We start from the raw sequence: 21,024 nt of genomic DNA on the forward strand, positions 1-21,024 counted from the left end.
AAATCAGGAACACTATAGTCTTTTTTTTTTTTTTTTTTTTTTTTTTGTTTTTTAAAGACAGGGTTTCTCTGTATAGCCTTGGCTGTCCTGGAACTCACTCGGTAGACCAGGCTGGCCTCGAACTCAGAAATCCGCCTGCCTCTGCCTCCCAAGTGCTGGGATTAAAGGCGTGCGCCACCACCGCCCGGCCACTACAGTCTTAAGAGGGCAAATTGTCTTTGTTCACCTACTTGCTGGCCCTCACCTGGAATGAGGACATTTCACCAAGAAAGTTGTTCTGGTCCATTTTACAGGGGGCATCTTCACTAACCCGAGGCTGTCAAAATCTTGGTTGCTACCAAGCCCACCAGCTACAGTCCTTTCTACCCATTCAAACCAGACATCCTTTCATGATAACATAAGCCTTATTCTTGATAGGTGCAGTGGAATACATCTTGTGAGGTAGAGGCAGGAAGTTCAGGAGCCCATAGCTAGCCTGGGATACATAGTGAGTCCAAGACCAGCCTGGGCTTCATAGTAAGGCATTACATAAAAAACAAACAAGAACATTATTTGTAGGCAATAAGAATTTTAGATGCTATCCTTTAAGTCAGGTGTCATCTAAACTTGAACTTTTGTTAAATAGAACTAAGATTGAACTTGTCCGTAATCAATATGAAGGAAAGACAGTGTTAAAATTTCACCTTTTTATGTTTCAGTTAGCACAGCAGGGAGTGGGACAGGGTAGGAAGTGGGTGCTTTGGGAGGAGACGGGTTGAGCTCACCACAGGGACAGAGATTTCCTGCATGGGATTAGTGACTTTGAAAGTGTCCTGGGAGCTTGCTGCTTGCTGCTTTGGACATGCCCCATGAATCCGAGATGGGCTTTTATCACCCTCCCCCCCCCCCCCCCCGCCACCCCATGCCATTGGCTCCTTAACCTTGCAGTTCAAATTTTCCCAAAGTGTGAGAAATAAATGTTTACTCTTAATTTTTTTGTTCATTGTTGCTTTTGGAGACAGTGTTCCTCTGTGTAACCCTGACTGTCCTGAAACTCACCAAATGGTGGCCCCTTTCAGACCAACAGCCATTCAGTGCCGGGGTCTTGAGTTCACCCAGCCATGAAACATTTTCAGACACGTTCATTTTACAGGCAGCACACTTACTTTGCACTACTACTGGAAATGGGCAGTTAGAGCTGTCTGTGTGGTAGCAAGCAACCCTGAAGGTGAATACGGTGAAAACAAGGGCATAAAACTTAATTTAAAAACAATGTCAAACGAGCTGTGTGTCACCTCAGCATCCAGAGGAAGAGCCTTGAGCTGAGGACTCACGTCTGAAAGCCCTGTCTGATTGCTTGTTTGGAGGCTCTAGCAGGGGAGTGTACCCTTGACTGAAGACTGGTCCTCCTGTATCCAGGGAAGGTTATGATGAAGTTTTGAGGGAGGAGGGGGACACCTGCCTCACCAGATACATCAGCCGAATCAACCCTAGCAACCAATGGAGTGTCAGATGTTGCAGCCAGATCTCGCTCACATCCAGAAAGATCTATTTGAAATGAACACTTATCTTTCGTGTTGGGGTTCAGGTGTCACTCCAGAAACCACAGGGACACCGATCTCAGTCTGACAGGACTAGTTTATCAAGCATCTGCCCCAGGAGTGAACAATCAGGCCTGTAGACCAGACTTGGGAGCTGACTGAGACTCTGAGCCAGGATCCTATAGAGCTTTTAAACCTGAAATCCACAAACATCTGTGCCAAGTTTTCCCACCAATCAGGATTTAGGGATAGGGGATTTCCTTAGGAACATGTCTTTGTTGTGCACTTATCCTGTTCCCATTGGTTGCATTGATTAGGGTATTCAACCATGACGGGGACTTGCCTTGTCTAACATTCTTGTCTTAATTTGACATCCAGGATGTCAGTTACCCATGTACATGACTCTTTTCGCCAAGCAGGACGTGTCAGCTCCCAGGGAGGTCTTGGGAACTTAAAATTGTACTTGACACCTTATGGAACTCTTATTCCAAATGGCTTCTTATATTGGTGCAGGTGTCTTTCTTAGGTTGGGGTCCATCCCAGGGGCAGCTTATAAAAGCAAAAATCATAAAAGCTCAGACACAGGTGCAGGAAGTGCTGCTGGGTGGTTAGTTTGGGTCCAAGCTTATTGTTGCTAACTCCACAAAGCAGTTCTAACTGACCTGTAATGTGATTGGTTTCCATGACCACCAAAGCACAGAACAGAACAGAATATGCAATCAACTCTGGCATGAGAAAGTTTCTTAGCAACAGCATAAAATGGTGGGCTAGACAGGCAACATTACCCAGGCCTGAACATTTCGTATACCTACTTTTTGTTGTTGTTTTGTTTTGAGGCAGGGTTTCTCTGTGTAGTCCTGGCTGTCCTGGAACTTGCTCTGTAGACCAGGCTGGTCTTGAACTCAGAGATTCACCTGTCTCTGCCTCCCAAGTGCTGGGATTAAAGGTGTGTGTTTCCACCACTCTGCTCTAAATGTTTATTCTTAAACATAGAGAGGTATAGAGAGGAGTGAGGGAAGAGAGCTTCATAACCCATGTCTCCCCGATCCCCAACCCCTGAGTTTCCAGACATCTGCCCCAGAGGTCACTTTCAGCTCCCAGAGGTTTCTTCTCTGAGAACCATGCAGTACACACAGAAGGCTGCTCAGTCACATTTGTGTGGCAAAGTCTGCCCTCCCTGGAGCTAAGCTGTTCATCGTCTGTATCTTAAGAATCAGGAATTTGAAAAGGAAACACATAAACATTCAAAGAACTCTGGAGAGAAGTGAGCTGCCCTGAGCCTCTTATGCCGAGTTCAACACCAGTCCTTTCTGTAAATGCTTTCAGTCGAAGCTTCTAGAAATTTCTGTCATTCCCTCATTTAAGACATTAACCAATATGTGTTGAAGGGAACACAGAATGGCCCTGCCGAGATCAGACAGTATGGCGGACACTGCCACTTGTCTGAAGCAAGCTCCATGGAAACAGCAGTGCATCATCTTGCTCTGTTCCCTGCTGTGGGGAGTTTCCTCCTCCTCCACTTGACCTGTCAGTCCCCAGCCTCTCTCCTCTTTTCTTCCCACCACAGTTGACTGGGCCAAGGAGAGGCTGCTAATGAATGCTGGGTCAAGAAGCCCCTCTCCTGAGGAATTTGGACTTGGGAAAGAAAGCCTCCGTTCCATCTGGCTGCTCTTTTGGGTAGAGGTTCTGGAGCGTGGATGACAGCTGTTGTCTGTTATATGAACTGGAAATAGAAAGCCAGTTAATAATGAGAGAGAAAAAGTGGCAGCCAATGTACCAAGAAAAGTGACAAGAGCAGGCCACGCCCCCACTGCTACAGCTCCTTGTCTTTAGCTCCAGACATTTTCTGAAGCCCCTGGGTTCTGAGAGACCCTCACCCCCTCACTCTGTCCCCTCCCCCCACCATTGACTCCTAGTGAATTCCCATGGCTCAGCCTCAAAGAGCTGTCCCAGGCCATGGCTGGCTGACTGGGGGAGCAGCTGGGGGTAAGGCCACTCTTGAGTGTGATCTTGATAAACAGATGTAACTTGGTAGGAATGGAGGGGACATTCCACACAGTGGTTCAACATACACAGAGCCAAAAGGTTAGGAAGGGCTGAATCTGTTACTAGATTATAAAAGAGTTGGGTGTTTTGGGGTCTTTAAGAAGTATTTAATAGTCTCAAATCTAAACCAGGTAGGGTGTATAGTATGATAGGCTTCTAGGTATAGTGTCACAAATGTGGCCCCTAACACCGAGACATTGATGTGTGTAGCAGTGCAGTTTGTGATTTCCATTTTATAGGTGGGAAAACTGAGACCTGGGAGGGTACCAACATAGGATTCAGACTCAGGCTGCTGGCCCTTTTGTAGCAAGGAGTGACGCTGTGTGGAAAAAGTGTGGCATGGTTGGTAATTGGCTCCTTGTGACTCAGGTCTTAGATGTAGAGTCTGAGTTTAAAGTTTCCAGATCCAACCTGAGACCTTAATCCTGGGGAGTGACCTGCGGCCTTAATATCTTAATCCTGCCGAGTCTGTTTCCCAAGATGACTTAAACTCCCTACGTTTAAATTTGCCTTAAGTTTGGAAAGGGGGTGAGTAACCACAGGCCCCAGGTGAGTGAAGAACAGGCCTTTGGTATGGAGGAGCTGCAATCAGTGACTTAGCTTTCCCGATGCAGAAGGAAACTGGTAAGAGAATTAATTGCAAACGCCATTCTGCACGCTGGCCGGTTTGTGGGCTCTCTAATCACCTCACATCTTGTGGTACTTGACTGCAGCTTGGCACACACACACCCCACCATGCGCAATCCCTCCCCTGCTCTGGATGCTCAGCTGCACCCGGAGTGCTGAGATAGAGGAGACGGATCTCATTGTTGCCTGACAGTCATGTACGCTCACAGGTTTCCCTTGATTCATGAACAAAATGGGTTTTCCCCTCTTGTAGGCAGTGGTTCTATGAGACTCAGTTCTGACCAAGAGGGCAATAGAGGAAGCTGGCTGGGGATTCTGGAAAAGCCTTCTCTTCACACCCACTCCCCTGCCTTGACCTTGGCTGTATCTATGTACAAGGCTGCTGCAGCTTCCAGAAGCCATGGAGAAAAGTCAGAAGGAGCATGGCTGTACTAGCGGGAGCCCCAAAGCAAACCAGCAGCCAACTAACTCCAGCCTATGTGCTTAGGGCACAGTTGAGTCTGTTCCTCCTTAGTTGGGGGTGTGGCCACTCTGATCACTCCATCTCAGATGTGAACGTATGAATCCTAAAACCAACCAGCTATACCAGTTATCCCAGAAATATTTGAGAAGCTAAAGATTATGAGGCAATAATGCTGAAGCCGTATTTGTTAAGTTTGGAGGGAAGACTTCCTGGGGCGGAAGCAGAGTGTCTGGTAAGAGAGGCCACCGGAGGGTTCATTCAACTTCCCCACTGTCCAAATGGGAAACAGACGGGTCTGTGTGCCAAGACCTGGGATAGGTCAAAGGGGGGAAGGTAGGCTCATTTCCTGTGGAGAACTCCTATCCCTAGCCTTACTCTTCGTGGTGCATTTGCTAAACATCACTGATGAGGAGCCTGTAAAAGGAACACAGCTGCCCGCCTGAGGTCCTGCAGCTAATGGATTGTTGGTGGCCATCAGATCCTGAAATCAGCATCCCTGGCCCCAAAGTATTTTTCAGTAGAAATTCCTTTATAAATGTTGGCATTTTTTTTTTTAAATTAAACATTAGGAAAACTCTCCTTGATAGTCTTGAAGACTAGGGAAGGGAGTTGTTTGTTTATCCATCTGTAGTTGGGTCTTAAGGCTCCTTGAGAGGAAGCTAATGCTGGCCCAATGCTTTCTTCAGTTCTTTTAATAGATTCAAGGGATGGAACCATGGTTATCAGGCTTGTGTGGTAAGCACCTGTACCCACTGAGCAATCCTGCCGGCCCCCAGATAATGTATTTTGAACACATTTACCCCATCTCACTCTTCCTACACCCACTGATTTTGTTTCTCTTCCCAACTGTCCCCTCCTCCCTCCTCTGGTGACTCAGAGAGCTTCATTAGTGTGGCTTACAGGCGCATGGCATTTTAAATTTTTTAGTAGTGGCTAAATTACTGAAGAAAATTCTGTTCTCTGCTCATGGATCTTCTGACAATGGATCCTCAGGGTGGGTGGGGCTGATGAGCCCCCCGCCCTTCTGTTACAAGGTACCAACAAGCATGAATCTTGTACAGGTCTTGTATAATCAAAGCTGCCATGAGTTTAAGGCTGCAAGAGCCACATCATGTCCAGAAGACAGTGTTCCACACCATCCATCTCACCCTTGGCTCTTAAACTCTTGACAGTTCCTCTTCTGTGATATTCCTGAGCCTTGCAGGGGGAGATACAGTTTTCTCATTTAGGGCTCAGCTTTCGATAGTCATTTATTCTTAGCACTTTGAATAGTTCTGAGTCTCTATACTGCTGTATTTCCAAAGAGAAGTTTCTCCGACCGAAGCTAACAGCAGCACTCATCTACAGGAAATGGACATAATTATCCAGAAGGCAATTTGATGGGCACGTCACTCAGAAAAACCGACAACGGTAGTTTCCCTAATAGGGTCTGTGACATCTAAGCCACAAAATTTTGACCAGGTTTATAGTACCAGCTGTGACTTCCCCCAGTGGAGCAGACCACTAATTCAATAAAAAAACAGACCTACCCCTATCATACCAGTGGGCACATGTTGCCTGGCTGGCTGGTATTGTAACATATGGGAATAAAGCCAATTAAGATTGTTGGAAATAATTTTCCTCCAGCTGCCTTCAGTACTTTCTGGTACAATGAAGGCTAGACAGCAGGAAGTATAGGTTGTATATTGATTATTTTTCAAAGGCCCATGACTTAAAGGGCTTGATCCCACTATTGGGAAGTGTTAGAAATAGTCTACAGAGGTAGAGTTTAGTGGGAGGTCTTTAGGTGGGGTGGGCCCTGGAAAGGATGGTATGAGCCAGCTTTCCCCTGATTTTTCCTCCCTCACTCCCTCCTTCCCTCCCTCTCTCCCTCCCTCCTTCCCTCCCTCCTCCCCTCCTTCCCTCCCTCCTCCCCTCCTTCCTTCCCTCCTCCCCTCTTTCCCTCCTTCCCTCCCTCCCTTCCTTCCTTCCTTCCTTCCTTCCTTCCTTCCTTCCTTCCTTCCTTCTTTCCTTCTTTTCTTCCTTCCTTCTTTCCTTCTTTTCTTCCTTCCTTCCTTCCTCCACCCCCTTTTTAAAATTTTTTTTTTGGGGGGGGGGCAGGGTTTTTCTGTGTAGCCCTGAGTATCCTGGAAATCACTCTGTAGACCAGGCTGGCCTCAAACTCAGAGATTTTTCTGCCTCTGTCTGCTGGGATTAAAGGTGCACTTCACCACCGCCTGGCTCTCTTTTGTTTCCTGATCTTGAGATGAACAATCCCATATGCTGTCTGATCCCAGATGCTGTCTCATCCAATAGAAGACAGTTGACTCATGGACTGTTGGCAAGACAACACAATCCTTTTCTCTAAGTTGATAAAGTCAGGTATTATTGTAACAGAAAGCTAACAAAAGGATTGTGGGCGGGGTCACTTGCTTATTCATCCCCAGGAGAAACATTAGCTGTGGTATTTCAGACTCAGACTCTATGCCGAGTGCTAATATCAGAGATGAACAGGATGAAGTGCCTTGTCCTTTGGAACTCAACCCAGAGGCAGACAGGATGCGAACAGCCATTTCAGGCAGTGGGAAGTACTGTGATGGAACAGGAGAGATGATAGTGGCTCTCTGGATGTGTGGTTACCTGAGATTGGTTGGTCACAGAAAGGCTTTCAGATGGGCCAAGTCTGGAGCTGAGAAAGGCCAATATGACTTTGGCATTTTGTGAGTGCCTGAGGGAAATCTCTAGATTTCTTAGTAAATAGCCAGCATCTAAAGAAAAGGGGCAATGTGATACAAGCCAAGACCAAGACGGACTGGAGTCAAATCATGTAGGCCACAGCAAAGTTCAAGCCAGGTCCTGGTGAGAGTCATGGATTGGGCAGGGTTGACCAGGGTTGGGTTTTTGGAAGATAGGTAGAGAGATATGTGGGGTCTTCAACCTGCTATCTCTAGGGGTGATGAGGTTAAGTCAATCAGAGGTTGTGGGTGAGTACAGAGGCCATGCCAGGCTCTCTGCCTTTCTGGCCTCTCACTTCTTTTTATGCCATCTGCCACCTGCTTGGGAGGGTAGAGCTGTGGAACTTGGGGAATTTATTCTTAGTGTCCCTCAACAACTAAAAAAGAAGACTTGTTTTTCAGGGTTCATCCCTTGTTTTTAGGGAAAGGGAGGAGTGTCATTAAGCATGCAATACTGTTTATCATCTGTTCAGAACACATTCTCTGTGGTATCTGGGAGGTAGGTTACAGAGATGACCAGAAGGTAGGATGGAGGTCATGGCAGAGGTAGCAAGCCAGGAAGAGCCTGAAGAGCTGAAGGAGCCCTGGCTTGCCTGATCTTGCTGGGAGGGTCAAGCATTGAAAATAACTCTAGGCTGGAGAGATGGCTCAGTGGTTAAGAGCACTGACTGCTCTTCCAAAAGTCATGAGTTCAATTCCCAGCAACTACACGGGGGCTTACAGACATCTGTAATGGGATTTCTTGCCTTCTTCTGGTGTGTCTGAAGACAGCTACAGTGCACCCATATAAATAAAATAAATACATCTAAAAAAACTCTGATATAATAAAATAATAATAATAATAATAATAATAATAATAATAAAACCTTCATGAATAATTAGGAATACTGAATGACATAGCCAGCTCAAGGGAGGCTGATCTCTGGAACCTTGGCTTAGTCAAGGCCCTAGACACACAGTGTTCTAGAGAATGTTAAAAAAATTAGACTCACTGAAGATGTTTTGACTGGAAGCTTGCTTTTCACACTTAGGGCCTTGAAGGATGTTCATATCAAGACATGAAGCTTATCCTTACTCATTAACTCATGTCAACATGAGGAGCTAGAGAGATGGCTCAGAGTTTAAGAGCACTGACTGCTCTTCCAGAGGTCCTGAGTTCAATTCCCAGCAACCACATGGTGGCTCACAACCATCTGTAATGGGATCCGATGCCCTCTTCGAGTGAGTCTGAAGACAGCTACAATGTACTTATATAAATAAAAATAAATAAATTTAAAAGAATTTGTGTACATGACTAGGGATTACTAGTATTGATGTCACTAGTATTGATTCATTATCCAATTGATAGACATTTTACTTGGAGATAATTTTCTATTCATAATAACCTCTTCAGTATTCAGCTTTGGCCTGATTTTCTGAGTCTGCATTTCTATGTGGTGGTTTTTATTTTTTTCAGCCACAGACAGCCACTGACAGGCTTGTGGGCACCCTGCAAGTTCTGATGTGAACAGAGGGAGAGGAGGGATGATACACTCTTTAGGGATGGCGCTGGCTGACAAAACATGCAGCCTTGGGGTCATCTCCGGGTTTCATCTCAGTAACGTCTCACGGGGTGGCAGGTGAGTCCCCTGTGCATCTGGCTTTACTTCTCTCATGTACGAAGTGGGATGCTGAGTTTGGAGATTTGTGAGTTTTCTTCTTGCCTTCCTTACATTACCAGCCCCTGCTGGAATCCTACAGAACACTCTCGTCTAAACTATTTCCATGATCGCATCAGGCTCTTGAGCTCTGTGCTCCGAAGAGCTGCTTTAAATGGTGTATTTGTCTTAATGTCCAAGAAGGTGGCTCAGAACAAACTACTGTGAAACAGTTGTTTACTGTAAACTAAGGTGGAATGATCTCCAAATCAGACCTTATTTTATTCATTCAAGAACAGCTAGGGCTGCTGCTGTTTCTATCGTGGCACTGGGGATTCACAATGAGCAAACATTCAAATTCTCTAGAACTTTGCATCCCCTGAACATTTAGAGCGATCTCTCTCTCTCTCTCTCTCTGATTATGTTTTTAAAATTATGTGCTTCTGTAAATGTAGAAAAACTTGATTAAATCAAGTCAGCTTGATTAAATTGTTTTTTAGGCACCACCACCCCCAGGAAGTTGCACAGGGAAGATGGTCTTTGTGTGTCATTCGGCCAGTGAATTCACAGGATTCTGTGGTTTCAGACTGCAAAGAAAAAGGTAGTGTAATAGAAATTTCGAGAGGTTGGGAGAGGTGGAGGTTGGAGAGTGGATACTGAAATATGGTTAGATAAGATAGACAAGTCTTGCATAATCTTCTACAATAAGATGAGACCAGTGAGGTGCTGGTGGTCTGTAGCAACTGATCGAATATTTGTTTGAGGATGAAAAATAAGGACATGGCAGCACTCTGTCCCAATGTGGCTGTCACATACTGTGCACATGGACCGGGTCATCACTCTGTGCTCCATAAACATGGGTGATCACGAGTCAGCCAAAGAAGAAAAGAATGTAACAAAAGAGCAAAAAATATAAAGATACAGTCGTATCTTTGATCTTACTCAGAATACTTGACCTGAGTTTCATTGCTTAAACCGAAGGTCTTTGAGACTGCTGAGCAATTACAGATGCCAAAGGTGAAGGGCTGGATTCTCGGGCAAGTTCCTGCAGTTGCTGGCATCAGGGATAAAATACAGCTGGAATAAAAGCCCACTGAACCTAGTGCTAAGAACTTTTTGTTGTGTTTGTTTTGGAAACTCACTCTATAACTCAGCGTGGCCTTGAACTCATGAAGCCCTTCTGTCTCAGCCTCTTGAGCTGGGGTAACAGTTCACTGCCATTCCTGGGTTAATGATTTGGTTTTGTTTCCTGTGCTGAGGGTGGAACCCAGGATCGCATGCATACTAAGCAAGCGCTTTATCACTGAGCTACATTCCCAGTCCAAGCGAAGAACATTCTAATCACAAAACTTTGGAGAAGAAAGCATGAAGTTTGCATTGAGACTCTGGCTAGAGATATGAGAATAACCTGAAGAGAGGCAGGCTTAGGGGAGGGAGGCAGGTTATAGGGAGAAGCACTGTTCTTTAGGCATCACTGGATGGGGGTTTTAATGTCAAGCCTTTAACGTACATTCTGGCATGTGAAACTGTCTCTACTGGTTTAGACCACAGATGCTCATGGAATAATTTTCTCTAACTCCCCTCCCCCAATCTTCAGCCCTTGCAATGAAGATGTTCTTTTTTTTTTTTTTTTTTTTTTTTTTTTTTTTTTTTTTTTTTTTTTTTTTTTATGCAGGTGGATGTTTTACTTGAATGCATCTCTGTGTACCACATGTGTGCCTGACACTTCAGGAGGCCAGAAGATGGCACCAGATCCCCTGGAACTGGAGTTACCACGTAGCAACCATGGGGCAGAGCTGCAATGTAGGCATTGGGAATCAAACCGAGGTCCTCTGGATAAAAACAGACAGAGCTCTCAACTGCTGAGCCATCTCTTCAGCCCTGTTAGTCCCATGATTGCTCAACAGTGTTTTATATCTTACACAACATTTCTAGGCTAAACCAAGCATTGTAGAAGTTTCTCTTGATCTCATCTTCATTAGTTAAATGGCAGAATAATGGTTTTCAAATCTTCAGGGTATGGGACAGCATTGCTGTGGGAGAGGATAGCTGTAGGAGAGCATTGCTGAGGGAGAGCATTGGTGTGGGAGAGCATTGGTGTGGGAGAGCATTGGTGTGGGAGAGCATTGCTGAGGGAGAGCATTGGTGTGGGAGAGCATTGCTGTGGAAGAGCATTGGTGTGGGAGAGCATTGGTGTGGGAGAGCATTGGTGTGGGAGAGCATTGGTGTGGGAGAGCATTGGTGTGATAGAGCATTGGTGTGGGAGAGTATTGCTGTGGGAGAGCCCTGCTGAGGGAGAGCAGCGCTCTGGAGGTAAGACTAGGTTTGACCTTTCCATCATTTTCTTTTTTTTTTCTTTTTTTAAGAATATTTTATTTTTATATATATGATGAGTACACTGTAGCTGTCTTCAGACACACCAGAAGAGGGCACCAGATCTCATTACAGATGGTTGTGAGCCACCATGTGGTTGCTGGGAATTGAACTCAGGACCTCTGGAACAACAAGCAGTGCTCTTAGCTGCTGAGCCATCTCTCCAGCCCCCCTTCCAGCATTTTCTAAGTGACCTAGGTAATCATTCTCTACTTTCTAGAGTTGCAGTGCGGGTGGAACCGAGTGAATTCATTCTTCACAGATGCATTCTGTTGTCTGCCCATCATGAGCTGTGGTGGAAGGGACAGGGATGGATTCTTCCTATTGTATTGCTTACCTGGAAGACAGTGGTCTGGGCTTTAAATCTGGAAACTATGATCTTGAGTCTGTCACCAACACGCTGGTGACTCTGGGCCTCAGGGCACCTTTCTTTATGAGTCTATTTCCTCATTGATTAGATAGAAAACTGAGCATTTTTTGAAAATCTATGAGCCAGGTTCATGTATTGTATTTGTTTAATCTGAGAAGTTGGCACACAATGGTTGGCAGGCCAAATCTCATACCCATGCTATGTGGCTTCCAAGGTGTCTTGGGGCAGTGGGTGCTCATGTCCATGTTCAGCACCACAGATCTGAGTTCCAAGATTTGCATCCTAAGGACCTTAGGAATATGGTATTTCCCAGCTCCTCTCTATAGAAAATCTGCTTTTGTTTCATTGGCTTGCCTGAGAGTGATGCCTTGCTTGCATCTCAGCTTAAGCCTTATGCAGTATGACTTTAGGTACTTGTGGGTTAGTCAAGGAACCATAGGGCATTTGGTCTACCAGCAGCAGAATGTTGTCATTGGAAAAAGATACTCACTTAAAAACATATGCACTTGGGAATATCTCTGGTTCTGCATTTTTTCCCATGGGTTCCCCTGATCTTGAGTCTATTTCCATTTTCAGGGGAGCCAGAATATTTTTGCATTCTCCTTGTAGTTGAGGGATCTGGTGAGACCATTTTTTTAAGGGGCCCATGAGTTGAGAGTTATTTTTAATAATCACACCAAATTGTTACATATACTTATCACTCTCACTGACTCTGGAGGTCTTCAGGGATGACAAAGTGTGAGATGTGGTACCAGGACAATCCAGAAGCAGGGATGGGAGTTAGGGCATCTACTATCCAGCCATGTTCATAAGAATACACTCATGCCCATGTACTTTGTGTAACTCTGAAGTTATTTATGCTTAGATCAATGGTTCTCAACTTGTGGGTGGTGACCCCTCTGGGGGTCGAATGACCACCTGCACCATCAATATTTACATTAGGATTCATAACAGTAGCAAAATTACAGTTATGTAGTAGCAATGGAATAATTTTATGGCGGGGGGGGTCACCATAAGATGAGGAACTGTATTAAAGGGTCACAGAAAGTTGAGAGCCACTGGCTTAGACGGTGTTTGAGAGGACAGTAACTGGTTCATACTACAAGTAAATATTAGGCCTGTCTGCCAGCTGGTCAGGATTCTAGCTGAGGGTCCTCTCTGACCCCAGAGCCACACAGAAGTGGCTTGCTCCCCGACCCATTCCAATTTCATCATATTATGATGTCATAAGGTGTCATTTCCCATCAGACCCGGGAGCCTCCTACAGGTGGGAGCCCCTTGGCCTTCACCAACATGAGTTTTTTTCTGAATGGCAGGTAAACATTAACTGTGTCTGACAGTCAGTATCTAGGGATAGTCCTATAGCATGGTTGTGCTTTGAAAGTGCTTTAAAAAAGTTAGCTATGAATTTCAACAAAGGTCTGACAAGCATAAATATGTCTTACCAAAAGGGAAAATCATGGACTCAAATGAGCCACCCAGTAAGGAAATTGCAGTATTGTAGCCATCCGTAGCTGTGGAAAAGGAGAGCAGAATGCAACTTGGTGCACAAAAGTCTCAAAGGAACAGACAAACAGGCCAATGAAATGGGTAGTTCCCAAAGGAAGAAATGCAAATGGCCAAGAGGTTTTTTGATTTTTGTTGTTGTTGTTGTTGTTTTTAAAGTGTTCAACACTTCTAGCAATCAGAGAGATGCAAATTAAAACTACTTTGGGATACCACCTCATCCCAGTCAGAATGGCTATCATTATCTGACAGCAGATGCTGGCAAGAATGTGGGGGTAAGCAGAGCCCTTATTCACTACTGGTGGGGAATGTCAACTAGTACCGCCACAATGGAAATTAGTGTAGAGGTTTCTCAAAAAATCAAAAATAAAACTACCATGTGACCCAGCTATCCCACTTCTGGGCGTAAGTCCAAACGACTCACTATCCTTCCACAGAGACACTTTGCATGTCCAATGCTTTTTGCTGCTCTTACTCATGATATCTAGGCAATGGAGCTCATTTCTATGCCCATCAACAGATGAATGGATAATGAAAATGTGGCTGTCTTAGTTAGGGTTGCTACTGCTGTGATAAAACACCATGACCAAAACCAACTCAGGGAGGAAAGGGTTTATTTTGCTCACAATTCCATATAACAGTTCATCATCAAAGGAAGTCAGGACAGGAACTTAACAAGGCAGGAACCCAGAGGCAGGAGCTGATGCAGAGGCCCTGGAGGGGGTGTTGCTTCCTGGCTTGCTCCTCATGGCTTGCTCAGCTTGCTTTTTTGTAGAACCTAGAACCACCAGCCCAGGGTGAAACCACCCACAATGGGCTAGGTCCTCCCCCATCAATCACTAATTAAGACATGCCTTACAGCCAGATCTTATGGAGGCATTTTCTCAACTGAGGCTCCTTTTGTCAGGTTGACATAAAACTAGCCAGTACAGGCTCATATACACAGAGCTATAATGAAAACTAAAGCTATGAAATTTACAGGAAATGAATCTGGAAAGTGTAATATTAAGTAAGGTGACTCAAACTCAGAAAAATTGAAGCCACATGCTCTCATATGCCCATAATGTATACATGAGTATATGCAAATGATACATAAATGACACAAATGACAGTAAATTTGGGTAAACTTTTTTTTTGTTTTTTTTGTTTTTCAAGACAAGGTTTCTCTGTGTAGCCCTGTCTGTCCTGAAACTCACTCTGTAGACCAGGCTGGCCTCAAACTCAGAAATCCACCTGCCTCTGCCTTCCAAGTGCAGGGATTAAAGATGTGCACCACCACTGCCTGGTAGATTTGGCTAAACTTAAGGTACTAGAAAGAAGATGAAGAGAGAGTTAAGACAGCTAAAGGAGGATGTGTGACCATGGGGATGAGGGGTAGGTTGGGACCAAAGGACACATGATCTTAAAGAAAGAAGACTGGAGGGACTTACAAGGGAACAGTGAGCAGGGAAGGGAGAGGAAGAAGGAGAATTATCAAATGCTTTGTTTGATAATGCCATAATGATATGTAACACCTTATAGTCAATCTATAAAAAATGAAGAAACTTTAAAAGACATCAAAGGACTGGAAGAAACACCCATGGAAACCCAGCCCCAGGACCCAGATCAGACTCATGATCAGAGATATATTAGACTGTGCTCGTAGTTACTAAAAATGACATGGTCACTGTAGAAAAGTAGAAGAATAAAGGAAAACATAAAAAAGACAAGAATACCCACCAAAATTCTACCTCCAATCAACTTTTGTTACATCTCTTATATGTTTTAAACTTATCTTTAGATGTGTTTTGTATGATAGAATTCTAAATATAGAGTATTGTGGGTTTCCCCTCTTCACATAGCATTAGGTCACACTACACTACAGACTCTTTATAAACATGGGTGTAAAATGGCCACCTCTAATCTATCTTCAAGTTTGAGGACCGAGTGTCACAGCAGGCTGGACATTATTGTCACCTGAACAGAAAAAAGAGGTGCTGGCAGGCTGGGGCAGGAGTTTTTCACAGGGCTGATAACCCAGCTCCTGAGTTCCCTCTGTGGGCAGTTCTGTCCCTGAGTGGCTCCTTCTGAGAGTGGGAATGGTCCTGTTTCATCCAAGGAAATAATGGTGGGTTCTGATTGTGTGTGATCAGACCCAGGCCACCTCAAGGTCAGGAGGCTCTGACATGAAAGTCAGCCAGAATACAAAGCATTTTTGTGTCATTATTTGTTTCTTTCTCTCTCTTTTTTTTAAGATATCTTTAAAAAAAGATTTATTTATATGAGTACACTGTAGCTGTCTTCAGACACACCAGAAGGCATTGGATCCCATTACAGATGGTTGTGAGCCACCATGTGGTTGCTGGGAATTGAACTCAGGACCTCTGGAAGAACAGTTGGTGCTCTTAACCACTGAGCCATCTTTCCAGCCTATTATTATTATTATTATTATTATTATTTTTTTTTTTTGAGACAGGGTTTCTCTGTATAGCCCTGGCTGTCCTGGACTTGCTCTGTAGACTAGGCTGACCTTGAACTCAAACTCAGAGATTCACCTGCCTCTGCCTCCCATGTGCTGGGATTAAAGGTATGTGCCACCACCACCTCAGTACAAAGCATTTCTAAATGGGTAAAGTTGGTTGGTAGAAGGTTTGTTCACTGGCTGGTCACACCTGTCCAGGTAAGCAGAAGCCAGACTTTCTTGGCAAACTTACTTTGGGTTTTTTCTGTAGCTGAGTGGGAGTTCCCAAATTAAACAAACAAAACAAAACAAAACAAAACAAAACACCCAAACCCAACCCAACCCAAACCACCTCCAACAGAAAACTACACACCAAATGAAAAAGAAGCCAACTGGGATTGTTGGTAAAGATAGCACTTTAAAGATGCTTGGGGCCTAGCCAGCACCAACAGTCTAGCGTTCGCAAGGCTGGTCGTGATGGTGTGGGGCTGGCTAAAGAAGAAAAAGGGATTCGGGCATGGGAGCCCCAAATGTAATTCACTGAGAACCAGGTTTTTAGGTTCAAAGTGCATCTAGATGTCTTCCTCTGGAGAGCACTCTTTACATCATGGGGTAGGCGATGACAAAATAGTTAAGTTCTGAATCGATCAACTTTCTGTATTTCCTGTAAATTTCCCGTAGGGTCCTGTCCTCTTCATTTGTCTCGTATCGGTTTGTATAAATTCTCACCTGTGCCAATAAAGAAACACACCCATACACACACACACACACACACACACACACACACACACACACACACACACTGTGGCTACATAACTTAGGATCCAAATGCATTTATACACACAAAATTAGCGGTAGAATCAGAAAAACCCAAAGCAAATTTCCCTTGCTATCTACAAGGGACCAATGCCAGGGCCCCCTTTGAATACCAAGATGCATGCATGGATGTTTGAGTCCCTTATGTAAAAATGGAACAGTGCATGAAAATTATCTCTGGGCTGCTTATAATGCCAATTATAATTCAGATGTTATGTTTAGGGAATAACAACAATAGAAAACCATACATCTTCTGTAAAGATGAACGGTTGGCTAGATTCATAGATGTAGATCCCAGAGGAGATGGAGCAGAAGAGACTTCTAGATCCTGTGTGTGGGACTGGTCATCCCCCATGGACAGATTCAGGGGCAGTACCTGTCTCATATCTGTCTCTGTCCCAGTTTTTAACGGGCATAAGAGCAAAAGTGCCAAGTCTAGATGTCCCCCCTTTACCCCATGCAAGCAGCTGAGGGTCCTTACCTTCAGTGTGCGCAGGGAGCACTGCCCTTCCTCCTGGCTCTTCAGGATCCGCTCCACAAACTTAACGTCCAGGAAAGCCCAGATTTTGAAGTAAAACAGCTTCCGACAGGCCAAGATGAGAAGATGTAGCTGTTCATCTAGAGACTCGTGATTATTGTTGAACTCGAATGTTAACTTCTAGAAAAGCACAGGGGGTTAGGGGTAGGGCACAGAGGTGCTGGAACAGCCCAGGGGATGTTTCTTCCCATCCTGTGCTAAGTACTGACCACAGGAACCACAGGGCCACCAGTGTACTGCTATGAGCCAGCAGGAAGGTGGGGAGCTGTCTGTCCCCAGCAAGGCATCTCCTGGCTCAGGTGTCACAGCTCTACACTAAGGATAAGAGAGCTTTTCTGGTTGACAGCCAGCCAGTGTACCATGGTTTTCATATCTGCTGTGGTCTTTGAGAGTGTGTGGGAGGCTTGAGAATGTTCTTAGTAACATCCAGAACTTTGACAAAGAATTAAGGGAGCATGTGAAGCCTAGCCTGGAACAGGCAGTAGTAGGCTTTCCTGTGAACAAGAGCTCCTCACAAGCTCCTGGGAGCCAGACTTGCCACTCACCTGCAGAGTGTTCCGGAAGGTGGGCAGGAGGTCTGTCAGAGTGGGCCGCATGGACCAGTCTGGGTCACTGAAATAACAGCTTCTCAGGCTGATGCTCCTGACTGGAATCTCCTGCAGCAAGATCCGGGCCAGGCGTTCATATTTCATCACCCGCTCAAAGAAGAAGTTCACCTTCAGGTTGCTGGCCTGCCTAGCCAGCTTGGCCCAGGACATACCCCAGACTACCTGACCATGAGGGTCATGAACATGGCATTTGATGTTCATGGTCCGGAGGGTTCCACCGTTGTTCTCACTCAAGGTCTCGAGCAGCTCGTCGGAGATACAGTTGTAGTTGAGTGTTAGGAATGTCAAGTTGTGGAATGTGGCCATGGCTTTGCTGAACTGGGAGCTGCCGTAGACAGCCAGGTGATGGCTGAAGAAGTCTTCAATGTTGAGCTCTGAGGCCATGTTCTCATTCTGCATGTAGCTCAGGGAGTTGAGGATGTGGCAACCTTGTTCCACTGTCAGCCGGGCTCCTTTCAGGCTCAGATGGTCCAGGTGTTTGCCCATTTTCTTTAAGAAAAAACTCAGGCTCTTGATGAGAGAACCCCTAATGCTATTTCTCCAGACCAGCCGATCTAACTCCAGGTGCTGGATGGAGAGTGACCGCAGGCGGTTGTTACTCTTGCCTAGGCACGACAGGAGGCCTCGCATGGTGACCTGGAACTTCTTGGTCAAGACCGCATTGTAAGGGTTCAGGAACTTGATTTCCAAGTGTTCCAGGTATCGGCCAAATTTCTTAATGTACCAGAGTGCTGACTCGAATTCAGATGCGTGTACCCTGGATGGCCTCCCGCTGAACGTGATGGTCCTGTATCGCCAGAGATCAGCTGAGTACATAATCTGGTTCCATTTTCTGCAGACCAGGGCAGCTCTGGACCTGTCCCTGTCTCCCAGCCACCAGAAAACACGGCGCAGGCACACATCTGGCAGAGTAGCCCAGCAGCTCTGCTCTGGGGGCTGGGTCACTTCACTGTCTTCATCCATCAAAGGACCCGGATGTACAGTGTCGTGGTGTGGTGAGCAGGGCTTCCCAAAATGGGGAAAGAACACAATCACGTGTTCTCTGTGAGGGGTTAAAAAGGAAGACCTGTTACCTGCCAGGTAGAATTCAAACTCAACTGAACAAACTTCCCCTGCTTTTACTGTACTGTATCAGGCATTTCGCCAGATGTAAGTTGTTCACTGGTGAACCCAGGACACACCCAACACCTGTTCATCTAGGGTCACAGACTAGTACCCAATTTCAGCAGAGTGAGAAGCTGCTTCTCAGTGGCGGCATATTTCAGTAATCCCAGCACTCAGGAGGCTGAGGCAGAAGCAATACAAGCTCAAAGCTACCCTAGGCTACACAGCGAGTCCCAGTCATCCTGGGGTATGTAACAAGATCCTGTCTCAAACAAAACGTTCGAGAAGTGAGGAGGTCCAGGCATGCTCACTACGCTGTGGGGATAGCTCAAATGAGCAACTAACTTCCATGTAAGGCGGAAGTGTCAAGGGCTTCTCGGAGGAGGTGATGTCTGAGCTAAGTTTTGAAGGATGAGCAGGATCTGCAAGGTAGACCAGGCTGGCCTAGTGATGGAGAAGCTGATTATATCACAGGTGGAGGGGACAGCACGTACAAAGCCCCAGAAGTGTGGATTCACACTCCTGTGAATTCATGTGATGTGCTCACACTGATAGTGTAATAAATACTTGCACATCTTAGCTTGTAAACTGTTTAACAAACCAAACCAGCCCTCCCCCCACCAAAAAACCTTTCATTGTATGTAAACAAACGGTCCAAGGTTATGAGCCTCGACTGGGGATAGCATGGATGGAGAGGCAAGAAGTTAATCTGGAAAAATGAAAATAATTAAAAATGCCAAATCAAGAGCTGAGATACAGCTTGGTAATAGAGTGCTTGTCCAGCACACCCTAAGCTTAGGGCTTAACTCCTAGCACTGCATAAACTGGACATGTGGTGCTTTCCGGAACAGTGTGTGTGTGTGTGTGTGTGTGGTATAGGTTTTCACCCTCTACCTTGTTTGAGTCAGGATCTCGTTTGTCATTAGATAGTGCAAGAGCTTCTGAGATCTCTTCTGTTTACACTTCCTCTCTTGTTGTAGGATAGACAGGATTACAGCAACAATTTTATATAGGTCCTGGGGATTTGAACTCATGTTTTCACACCTCCATGGCAAGTGCTTTACCCCTTTGAGCCTTTCCCCACCCTGAGTTTGAGTTGTGTGTGTGTTTGTGGTTTTTTTGTTTTGTTTTGTTTTTTTGGGGGGTTTTTGTTTGTTGGTTGGTTTTTTTGGGGTTTTTTTGGCAAGGATCCTCCAATAAACGAGAGTAGCACTTTCACTGACAGGAGGCAATAGAATTTAGTGGCCTGTCAATTGCTACTGTGATCTTAGTAACATTTTTTGTACCTCAGTGTCTAGTCTGACAATAGGAATAGTAATAATTCCTTTCTCCTAATTTTTCGAAATTCAAATGAGCTGATCCAGGGAATACACCTTGGACGTAGAAAGTGCTCTGTAAGAGCAAGCTGCCATTAGTAAGCTGGAGACAAGGTACTTCTGCTTTTCCTTATGAAGATGAGAACACGCCAATTTTGCAAAAGGAGAATCTAGGGGAGTTGGGAGTTTCCTAGTGAGATGGTGTTCTAAGTGTAAGTGATCCGAACCCATGCTAAGTAATCCCAAACCTGGGCTTGGTCCACCATAATATGACACAGCTGCCAACCAGCGAGGGAAACTTAAGGCTGTCCCGTCACCAGGGCGGCGCGCCCTTCCCACGCGGGCCTAGCGGCTGCGCGGGGCCACCACTGCCCTCCGGGTGCGTGGGTGCCTCAGGCCACCCGTTACCGGCTCGCTGCGCCCGGCTCGGGCTGCAGGGACGCCGAGCGCGCCTGCCCCTTCGCCCGCGCTGCTGCTCCCACGCCGACTCCGAGAGCAACAGGGGAGGCGACCTGTGCTCGTCCTGGCCAAGCCCACTGGCGCCTTTGTGACGCGCAGCCACCCACTGGCTCTGCTAGCACCCACCTGCCGCTGAGTCCCAAACGCGGAGTTGCCAGATCCACTGAAGGTGAAGGAAGAGGGCGCTGCATAGACCCATTAGGTAAGCACGCAGGCAGAGGCAGGAGACTGGCGGGAGGCGCACCGGGTGAGGATCGCCAGGTGCTCTGCCTAATCTGCTCATAGCAACGGAGAGGTCTGAACCCAACACTGTGTTCAGGTCGGTTCCCTCCAATTTTGACCTCCGGGAGCTTTGAGCCTCTGTTCCAACGCCCAGGTGAGGACTCCTCCCACCCCCACGCTAGTCATGGGCTTCCACTCTCCTATCCTCAGATGAGGTAACACCTCACCCACAAAGGGTGGGTGACACGACTTGAACCTAACAAAA

At 45.9% G+C, this 21,024-nt stretch overlaps 1 protein-coding gene and 1 long non-coding RNA gene across 2 annotated transcripts; one reads left to right on the top strand and one right to left on the bottom strand.

Moving 5' to 3' along the window:
• Positions 1-220: 220 nt before the first annotated feature.
• On the top strand, positions 221-15,691 carry LOC117711774 (uncharacterized). Its single transcript, XR_004607152.2, has 4 exons — positions 221-4,190; positions 8,827-8,989; positions 9,508-9,608; positions 10,683-15,691. It is a non-coding gene; the product is annotated as an uncharacterized LOC117711774 (long non-coding RNA).
• Fbxo39 (F-box protein 39) lies at positions 15,658-20,612 on the bottom strand. The gene is made up of 4 exons (XM_076936389.1): positions 20,327-20,612; positions 17,596-18,700; positions 16,994-17,170; positions 15,658-16,425 (listed from the first exon to the last, which is right to left on the bottom strand). Exons 2-4 carry the CDS (start codon positions 18,619-18,621, stop codon positions 16,297-16,299), a joined length of 1,332 nt encoding a protein of 443 aa, XP_076792504.1. The 5' UTR covers positions 18,622-18,700; positions 20,327-20,612; the 3' UTR covers positions 15,658-16,296.
• Positions 20,613-21,024: the final 412 nt, after the last annotated feature.

This window comes from Arvicanthis niloticus, chromosome 6 (assembly GCF_011762505.2).
Source record: "Arvicanthis niloticus isolate mArvNil1 chromosome 6, mArvNil1.pat.X, whole genome shotgun sequence".
NCBI lineage: Eukaryota > Metazoa > Chordata > Mammalia > Rodentia > Muridae > Arvicanthis > Arvicanthis niloticus.